At 31.4% G+C, this 11,448-nt stretch overlaps 1 protein-coding gene across 1 annotated transcript in view; it reads right to left on the bottom strand.

Moving 5' to 3' along the window:
* Positions 1-5,262: 5,262 nt before the first annotated feature.
* The window catches only part of LOC126848293 (septin-7), a 36,290-nt gene continuing 30,104 nt past the window's right edge, over positions 5,263-11,448 (bottom strand). The window contains exon 10 of the mRNA XM_050589074.1: positions 5,263-9,654. Coding sequence (XP_050445031.1) covers positions 9,606-9,654 — 49 coding nt within the window. The 3' untranslated portion in view covers positions 5,263-9,605. The remainder of the gene's footprint in view (positions 9,655-11,448) is intronic.

Raw genomic sequence — 11,448 nt, 5'->3', positions numbered from 1 at the left:
GCTCGCGCCGCATCTTATTATCAACGTCGCGTTTGATGCAAAGATAAGAGCGGGAGGCGGGGCGGCGGGGAGGAGAGGGGGAGCTACGGGGGACGAGAGAAGGGCAAGGTCCGCGGCCGACGGAATATTTTTGCGAATTTCTGAGTCCCGTCATCGCGTCGTATATACTCGGATGTATTAGTTGGGTTTGCATGACAATTCGTGCGACTTGTTAGGTGTATACATATAATAGGTTTAATAATCATTTAGCCTTTAGAATTATATCGGAAGTTTTAGGTAGAGATGTCTCGCAATATAATTAACTCATAATTAACAACAAAATTTGAAAATTTAATTATACATTAATATGAGATCTACATGTAACTTACGAAAGCAATTGATCGTGCCGAGCGAGATAACGCTATCAAAAATTGAACTTTTTATACGTGCTACATCCGCAAAACCTACGAAAATCTCTCGTATTTTGAATTTTAATAATTAGAAAGAATAAAAAGAAAATGATGAAAAACTAATATAAAATAGGACACTTTAAAAATCCTATTAAAAAAAAAAAAACCGAAATTATTGACCGTTTTTAATTTTCAAAATCCAATAATAAAAAGACTTTAAGATATCATTTCATCCTGTTGCTCATCGAAAATTAAACAAAGACAGATAATGCACGGGAACGTTGTAGGCGTTGATTTAGCGTGCAGAATGTTCAAAAGTTTTCAATCGCTAACCGGAATGTTTTAATGTTGATTGAGAATATAAAATTTTATATTGTACTGTCGCTGGACAAACTACCTTAAATCGTAAGTTTTAAGAGCTGGAATCTGATTAACTTGCTTAAAGCTTAGAGGTGAAAACGTCAGGCAGCGCGGCAAATATTTCTAGCCGGAAACTGTGTCATATTCTACTTATAGCAAAAGGCTAAAGATTTACTACACATTATTGTAAACTCTTTGGGCTATCGCACAGTAATTCATATGGCTGCATATGTATAGCCTAAGATCGAATTTGAACGAGCATTAAATCACCACATTGATTTATATTAACATTGTCGCTTATGCTACGCACATGCAGCTTTATCAATTTGGGTGCGAGCCCTTACGTCGAAATTCGCTAATAAAAATTTGCGCGGACGGATGTGTACAATAAACGACTCGCTAAGATTCGTTCGGCTTCAATTGACCAATACACGCATATATACATATATGCATGCATATATATCTCCGTATCTCCGACGTTCTTTCGACGCGACGGACTAAAGCAGCGAGTCATTAGGTCATAACAGAAGTCACGATGAATAATATGCACATGCGTTGTCTTCTTTTATCGTTTCTTAACGTAAATTACATTATTGGAAGGAAAAAAAAAAGGAAAAAATATCCCTCGAAATGAAATAGGTTTTATTTATTTTTCTTATTTTTTTTTTTCAGATCACACGTCATAGTGTGAATTAATAAAATGTGCCAAAACATTCTCCTCTTCTTATTATTCTGCATTAATAGATATGCAATTCAGTTGTATTTCTCCAAAGAATTCCTATGATACAGTCAATCGAGAATTATAGCTATTTATTAATCCATAAATCAATCAGATAGCTTTCAATATATTTTATCATAATTATCAGTGATTACGAGAAGGGTTCAAAAGTCTTCTATCGAGGAAAACATAATGTATGAGCACCAAAATACAAGATTCACGCATAAAATGTTTTAATGATAATTAATGATAAATTTCTTGATAGCTTCAATTTTTTTTTATACGAGAAAAATCTAGTTTGTGTCAAACGGATATTATCTGCCTTTTCCTTGCTCCTAAAATAACTAATTTATTTTACGACGGGTTGTACACTGAATAAAGATTGCAAGTTGCAAATAAAGTTTGAACGATAATTCTTATTGGTCGTCGACAGCAACAACTCGATTATCACACCCATTGTCATCACTTTTTTCTGGTTTGCAGAAAAAAATCTCATAACTTTAGCCAAAGGGGAAAGAATAATCCATCGGATTGTGCAGGAAAATTGCTTTGATCTCTTTCGCAAAAGTCACATAATATTTTTCAGAATAAATCAATTAATAATCCTTTGCAGCAACATCCTCGCGTTTCTTTCTTTCTTTTAGAAGCCGCGATTTCCGGAATCCAATGCGTTTTATATCCAGGAGATAATCCTGACCTTCCTCCTTTTATGCATTTTTCAAATTGAATATTTATTTAGATCGATAACAAAATATATTTCAGGCTTACCTTTTTCGCTCAATTGCATTTGCATTTACGCATTCAGTTGGCAGTGACAAAGAAATATGCGCATATATATGAATATATAGAATAAATTACAGATTTCTATTGTATATTATATCTATTACTAAGCGATGTGACAGATAAAGCCAGAGCTACTTACAATTATATATATATATATATATATATATATATATATATATATATATATATTGAGTTGGTTGGGTTAACATATATATTCTTATGTTTACTTACATATACACCATATATACTTCCAATTCTCAATTTGCCCAATTGTAAACGGCTATTCTTATTTCATGTGTCATCATATGACACTATAGCCATATTAGCAGGTCGAGATATGATATAATATACAGAAGTCTATGGAATAAATATATAAATGAACTGTTAATATAATTATTACTGTCTATTACTATTGGAAAAGCAAATATTCGGCTGCTTTCTATAATTACAGCAGAAATATGCAAAAAATGGAAAGTTAATATTAGACTTTTTATTATACTTGAAAATTAGATACTTGTCAAACTTATCTATGTTGTTCAAATGTCAAATAATTCTTATCGTGAGATCATTAGACGGAAATATATTTGCAAAATGGATATATTATATACAGAAGTATTGCAAAGAAAATGAAGGAAAAAAAAACTTTGAATTGAAAGACAAATAGGCTCCGACAAAAGTCAAATAGATTGCAATTTAGATGAAAAAGAAAGCTTTTGTCCAAACTTAAGTTCAAAATTAAACATCTAAAGTAGGCCTGCTCTGTCCGTCAGTCGCGATGTTTTATCAAGACAGAAATATTTAGTTAATGTTGTTTTATCTTGTAATATTAAAGAGATTAGTGCAAAATTGAAAATCGAGGGCACGCCAATTTTTATTAATGAGAAAAAAATTATAGTGTATTAACTTTTTACTAGGCATTAAAATCATGGAAGTGAAGAGCATTCTACAACGATAACGGAATTCTATTTGCTCTATGCATAATATCGATAATATCAATGAAGGGATCAACACATATAAATAATTTTGCAAGTCATATTATTTTTTGCCTTGAAGAAATAAGATAAAAAAAATGTCGAACAATGTATTTCAACTGTGACGAAACGCAGAAAGAAATTTTAAAACTTTTTAAATTTAAAATGCAATTATATTACATTACATGTAGCTTTTAAATTGCAAATGTAAGAATGACAGTAAATTATTATAATTGTATCTATCATTATTGTAATATTTCGATAAATTACGAGATAATTTGCCGAAAATATCTTTATCAACAATTTTGCCGTAATCAAGAATAGAATTATAATCTAATAGTAGAATTATAATCTTCGATTATACTCTCAATATAGATATATTTTTTTAATTCAATCTATTTTATATTAGAATTTTGTATAAGCTAATTTTTTAAAAGCTTGATAGAATAAAAACAAAATTTTTTTTATATGTTTTCTCTCTATTTTTCTTTTTTTTTCCGTTAATGTAAAACTATAAAATTTTCAAGCTAGTTTCGAGAGATTTGTTTTACGTTTTGATTATCAAGATTCATAAAATAAAAGATTAAAGTACATAGTTCAAATTTTTTTGATATTGGAAAAATACTGTTCAAAAGATCTGAGGTGGGACGAGAAATATTGTTTAATAATAAAAAATATCAAATATTAGCAATCCAATTACGAGTTTATTTATTTTCGCTTAATGTTGATGTTTCTTCTCGCACGAAAAAACTTGGACAAGAAACGAATAATAAAGTAAAAAATGAATGAGAAAGCAAAAAAAAATAATTCGCCAGTGGATAAAACGTGTCCATATATATGTATATGCACACATACATATAACTGTTTCCTGTCACTAGCAAAATTATTTATCTCCGTAATTATTTATCATTTCGTTTTATATTCAATTTTTTCACGAGAAAAATATGAACAGACGAAAATAAATAAACAGATTGATTAATAACTATTAATCATCGATAAGCAAACAAATAAATTGCTAAAATTTGTTTTTTTTTTTATTTTTAAATAATATTTCTCGCATGCATTTTTAATATTGTTTAGTTAAAATTAGAACTAATATATTTTATATCAAATTTTTTATATTACAAATCTTAATAATCAAGACTTAAGAAAAAATATATATATCTATAAATGTATATATATGTGCCGAGCGGTATGTAAATAAATATTTAATATCCCACGGACGCTTTCCACTTTCCGTTATACACACCGTTCCTTCTTAGCTCGGCTTTCGTTAAAAGCGCCTGTTGAGAAATAGTAAAAGCCGGAAGAAGAAATTTCTAGCATACATTCCTTCTTCGATGACGCGAGTTATACAAGTCTCTTGGACTCTCGCTATCGATACAAAATCATTGTGATTCATATAATATCAACACTTAATCAAATTTAATATAAAATATCTAATCTTATTGTCTAAAACGAAAATATAACAAATATTACCCATATTTCTTCTTTATTATTAATTTTGATATTATTTTTATTATAAATATGAATATAAGAAAGATTATGCGTTTCAAATAGCTAATAAAATTACTTTAAAAATAAATATCTTTTTAAACTATTTGTCATAATTATATAATAAGTCTTATTTTAATACATGATAAGCAATTAAACAAGTAATAATATTTTTCCAGCACAAATATTGAATGACGAAAATTATTTGCAGAAAAATAATTATGTTGCTTTTATTATTTGCATAAAATTGTTTTGCTAAACAAAAGGTACAGAGTTCAGTCTATTGGACTTTTCTCGCAACGACATACACATGTGTTTAATAATTTCTTAATTATTAATGAAATACTTACAAATGAAATACTTACAATTATTAAGATTCTTATCTTGTTTCATCAAATGTCTTCTTCGCGTCTATTAGCAGGATTTTGCTGTGGGGGGGCTTAAAATTCTAAAAAAAAATTATCGATGGCTCGAATTATTGTCATGGAACCTAGGAAAGGAAGATTCGTAGAAGAGCAAAACTGAGACTACACGGAATCACCCGGTGTTTTTTGTTATGGTTTTATATATAATTTACTGGATACATACTCTCTCTAAAGTGTTTGTCGCGATACAATAGTGAGTCGTTATTACATCTACAATTAGCGGCGGCAGCTTTCGTTTTCATCTGGCACGGCAAAATATATATAATTTGTTTTGTTTATCTATTCCCTCGCCAGTCTCTCTCTTTTTCATTCTCTCTCTCTTTTTCTCTTTCTTCGTCTTTCATTCCCGGAACTAATATGTAACCACATCGATTATCGCGTATAAAGTAGTCACTTTACAATATTCCTATGAGTAACCGTATTACAAGCATCGTTCATTAAGAAATACATATGATTATCGTTACTTAATAACGATAACGTTGCTTGGCCACTTGGCTTTCAGATATGATCTTAAGTAACATCCAGTTTTACATCCAGTTCGACATCGTTTTCGGCTGCAAAAACAGAATGATCAGGAATTTCGCACGATAATTAAGTACAATCGACTACTCTGAGTTAAGCAAAACGTGCGAAGCAAAATTCCATATCATTAATAAAGTGTTTAAAAAAGTCTCTCTCTCAATTTATATATATCGATCGATGATGCATAAAATTAACTAAGATTTTATGAATTAGAACAGCGTTAATCACCGTAATTGATTAATATCTATGTTCAATATCATGCAGTAATTATCATTATAATTGATAATTCAAATCATGATAATTACAATTTAATGTATTTAATGTGATACAGAATTTGCAAATTTTTTAAAATAATTTATATTTAATAAATGCTTTTCGCGATTCTTGGGTATCTACAACTTGGCTCTCTGCTTTCTCGCGTTTTTTGCTCGGATATTTTTTCTATTAGTATTATAAACGTGGCTTCGCTTCGTTTTTCTTACTTTCGACCACTCGACACGTATACCAACGAGAGATTAATTGGCCATATCTTGGCGCACGTTCGAGTCGGCGAGCCTATTTAGAAAAATGTGTAGAAAATAGGAATGTGGCACGCGCGTTTTTCATCACCATGAGAAGAAAACGAATGAAGTGTAGTACGATAAAATAAAATAATGATATCGAATAGAAATTAATAAAAATAAACGACAATTTTTACTGGCTGTATTGTTTCCTCGACATCTGTTCCTTCTAGTCGCTTCTTCTTCTGTTCTACTTTCAGTATTTAACGCGAGATAAATACGTTCTAAAGAGACAGAAATCTCTAGAAAGAATATAATTAAAAAGAAATAATCTTTTTTCCATGAGATCGAATAATGGAATAAATTACGTGACATCAAATAAGCAAACTCGCCAGCCCTAACATCTGGCTATTCGAGAAATCGAAAACGATCGCGTTTGAAATATCTGTTAAATGCGAGCACGTGATCCCTTAAATCCTTCAAACGCGTCTAAGAGGAATCTTCCTATGAAGAACATCTCGTGTGCTTCATTTTGCGGTGAAACTGAAAAGACCGCTCGCTATAGTGTTAGAAAATTGCTCTTATTCATCGCTCTCGCTCATCTTGGCACAAAAGTAACTTAGTTTATTTTTTTATTTAGCTCCTAAACATATCGACGTAGACGGATTCCAGACAGCGCGCGCCTCCGATTTGATTATGAATGTCAATCTTATAAATCAACGTCAATAACGTCAGACTATGATCTTATGATCTTCATTTTTCGGATATCATTTTATCGGAGTAAGAGAGGTCTAAAAAAAATCGTAGTTATAATTAATTTGTTTAATCTTTTATTTCTAATATTGTAAATCTGATAATTATACTTTTTTTGCCACGAAAAAATTATTATACAAAAATTCTTAAAAAAAAAAATATAGAATTTTGCTACAATTATAATAATTTTCCAACAAAGACGAAAGCAATGTTTTTCATGTACAATCATACCGTTCCGAAAATGACTCAGTTCGTAATGAGGAATCCCAAATTAATACTACGCCATAGCGATCTCTTTAAAAAAGTGATAAAAGACAGAGTGATCTTGATCTTAACACAGAGAAAAGGAGAAAGCGCACTGTCTCGAATCGCGGTATCCATAACACACCTAGATTTACTATATTTATACAATGATTCGTTCTTATCATGTATAATCGATGCATCGCGTCTTTGCCATGGCATTTTACGCGTACATATACATAGATTAGACTTATGCTTACGCCTTCTCTCGCTTGAGATTTATACATAAATATATATATTTATATGTATATAATATATGGCCGCTGCTTTGTGCGATATCATGTTCAGCCTGCCTCTGCGATATAAGTGCTAGTCGCGCGAATATCACACTCTTCCTTTCTCGTATTTTATTGCCGCGCTGCCCAAAATGGAAAGTTGAACGAGCCAAGAACGGAAAAATCGAAAATTAACGCGACTAAAATTGTATAATTTTATATAATATTATATTTATATAATATTATAAAATTTATATAATATTTATATAATATTATAATTTATATAATATTGTAAAAAGTAGAATATTTTTATCTCAAAATGTCAAAAATTTTTTGGGGAAGTCAATGTTTTTAATCTCTATTCAATATTGTTTTATACTGTAAATCTTTGCTTGGTCAATATTTAAAGCAAACGACATAATTTTTCACAACTTTTGAATCACTCGAGTTTCAATACATTTCTACCTTTTAAAATTGTATTAAAAACTATTTAAAATTAATTCAAGGATATTATCTGTTATGTTATTTGTTATTAAATTCGTGGAAATTTCATGATTTTTGTTTGGTACTTGAAAACTGTTGATACTTTAATTTCTTAAAAAGAAAGAAAAATGATAGAATAAAGACACAATAAAATCTCGATTAGTCTTTGATGTTGCAAATTAAATTATAATTCTGCCATGATTATTTCAATAAATTATCGGATAGACGAATAATCCGAAATCGTAAATTTTAATCATATAATCATAATTGAGATTAGTAATTAATTAATTTAAAGATCAAAGCAATTGAATTTCATTATTTGAAAGAATAAATCCGTGTGTATGTTCTCATCTCTATTTTAGGAACGGTTGATTGCTCTCATTCCAAGATATTGATATGATGAGTTCCATGAACTCTATCCAGTCGCACGGTGACGCACAATGTAATTGCGATCGGCGGAGGACGGCAAACATGATGCTCTCGTGTTACGCAGAAAGATACATAGATTTAAACGGAGCTAACATTGACTACATTTACCCCTAATCGGGTTTAATAACATCTGTAGTATTAAAGCTGAATCACAGTAATTCCATTCTTCAGAGAAATAGCTGTGATTGATCAGTTTTACAACTACAGACGTTAGTTAAACGTTTATTAAACCCAATTAAGATTGATGTGTAACAGTAGTCACTTATGCCGAGGAAAGTACGAAAGTTACGTTCTCCAAAAAATTACGTCTACGGATTCTTTTTCGTTTGTACAGTTGTTGTCGTAAGCAAATGATGGTCGCGGATGAACGCCAATGAGCGGAAAGGACAACGATGCATTCCTTTTGTTCTCTTCCCTTCAAACATACACACATATACACATACATACATACATTCTCTCTCATTTCCTTTCAAATGCTAGTAGGAAGCGCGAAAAAAGCATAGGTAGATACACCTTTCGTCGTGGAGAACGTTCTTTCCATCTCTCTCTTTCTGTCCATAGATTTGCACGAAGCACATAATGCGTAAACGAAACGGATTTCTCGTCGATGTAGAACATCCGCGTAAATCTAAACACACTTCAGCACGATCTCCGTCGACCAGGATATCTCCTCTGAATATTAATATCGGCGCGCGCAGCTGATCGACCAAATCAGTCAAATTTGTAATCAGGACTCTTGAATCGGCGAATTTTTGTATGAAACTAGGCATCGCGAATCTTCGAGTTCCATAGATTAATGAATCTATGAATCTAGAAATTTATTCCAGACATCCTTCTTGAATTATTGCAATTTTTCTTATGTAGATTTCTGTTTCGATATCTCTCGGTACCGAAAGACGCTTGTTTCACAGTTTCATGGTTCTGAAGACTTTTAGTTTCATACTTCCTTGATTCCACAGAGAACCATTCCTTGTCTTCTCAGTAAAGCTCTGGTTTTTAAATCCGCAGATCTAGTCATATGTAGAATAACCAAGCATGAATTCTTTGCAAATTCTGCTTTACAATCCAGCCGGCAGCTTCTTCTCTTCGATTTTAGCATCCGTTGCAAACACGTGACGAAATCGCCGACCTTTACATATCACGCGCTAATCGAGTTTATCGCTGATCGAATCTACCTAACTCGTCATCAGTTATAGCCATGCCGGAAGTACGACAATCATGTCGGGTCGTTCCTGCTCACTCCCTTTCTCTTTTATAGATCGATTAGAAGAGGCCCTTCTTCTTGCTCTTCTTATCTTTACCATCGACAGTCCTGAAAGGAGAATTTCCATATCAAGCACCCGAACTATTGCTTGCGTCGCTAATAATGAGAAGAGATCCGAGAATCATCGAACATTTATATCCGAGTTGAAGACCGCGTGTGCGTAAATTATACCGGATGTTTGACGATAAAAAGATAAAGACGAATGGGAATAATCCTGATGAAGTGTGGAGCCGATCTTTTAAAATTTTTGTCCTCTAAATTCTATATCAATCATTTTCATTTGCATTTTCATGTCAAAGATTCTCGGTAAGATTATGAAAATCAATAATAATTTAAATAATAATATAATAAAAATATGTGTACAAAAATGCGTACAAAACAAATACATACTTGACGCGAGATATTATCAGAGGTCTCTTGTAGATCATAATTTTTTTATCTGTTTATATACTTAAGAATTTTATTTTTAGGGAAACAAAAGTCTGTAATGTATCTGTTGTGCAAAATAATCTCTTTGCCAGTACAAAATCTATCATCCATGCGAAAACCATGCTTCGAACCCATCCATTGCACACGCGACCAACAAGAGCAACATGCTAATCTCACGTGTGTCCCAAGATTGCGCTTATAGTTTTCACAATATTTCTATTGCGCCCGCAGTGGCTAGAGAATATTCACTTTTCTTCGCAGTAAAATTATTTTACTTTATGATATTTGCATTTCTCAATATTTATGCAAAATTACAGATACATATATACTTATCGCCACTTTTAAAAGAACGTAATGCGTAAAAAAAAAAAAAACAGGGAAAGAAAGAAAAATGTATAATCATGAGATCTATTTGATAACATTTACACACGCGATTATCCGCATTAGTTTTAAAAAATTCAATTTGATTCTGTGAAAGATTCTTTTGTTTTTCAGAGAATCTGAAAAACAAAAGTTTCCAAGATTTTGTTAAATGAGGCTAACAATTAGAATTATGAAAAGCAGCTTTAAAGTGGCAATATTGCAACGACGCAACAGCAGAAACATTATATATAATTAATAACAAAAAGCAAACGAGGCAAAACTATTTTCTGCGAGCTTTTGCATTTTAATGACATGTTTATATGTTAATTTTATCTTTCGAAATCTCCGATACAATCACACCTTTCCCCTCGTCGCAAACATTTCGATTACAAAGATAAGCTACAAAATCGCAATGAAGACAGTTAGTAATTGTTTTAGGTAAGCATTGCGTTTATTTTGCGAAAAAAAAGGATTATCAATCATGAAATTAACAATGTATAATCTCTGTTTGTGAGTAATTATTAGTAATAGGCGGTTATATATCCTCTACCAAGCTGTCTCTATTCTTTTTTTTGTCTTGATTCTCTGTAAAATTCGGGAGAATCTTTCATTGGAATAAAACGACGGATTGTACAAGCAATTTGATGATGACTCGAGTACTTTTGATTCGATTAGTTATCATTGTACGAGCAATGGAATAAAAAGAAACGAATGCGCGAGTCGAACAGAGGTAAGATCGACAGCTTGCTCAGAGTTTTACAATTCGCTTGATTTTGCAGATCGTGCCCAACGTGTACGTAAAGTGATCGTATTCGTATCAAATCAACCCTTTACCGAACAACTATTACAATCGAGGCGATTTATTTCAACGAGCGATAGAAACAAACCTGTGTCATTAAGGATGTTTCGTATTTATTTTTAGAATTTTAGGAATTTAATCAAAATTGTACAAAATGCCCTTACATATGTTCAGAAACTTATTAAGAAATCCTTTGTCGATTCGCTGCGATCAAAAGTTATGAGGATTTTAAATTGTAGAAAAATATTGTC

The sequence above is a fragment of the Cataglyphis hispanica genome, chromosome 3 (assembly GCF_021464435.1).
Source record: "Cataglyphis hispanica isolate Lineage 1 chromosome 3, ULB_Chis1_1.0, whole genome shotgun sequence".
Lineage (NCBI taxonomy): Eukaryota > Metazoa > Arthropoda > Insecta > Hymenoptera > Formicidae > Cataglyphis > Cataglyphis hispanica.
Note: the sequence above shows the minus strand (reverse complement) of the source record. Positions and strands in the feature narration are given on the sequence as shown.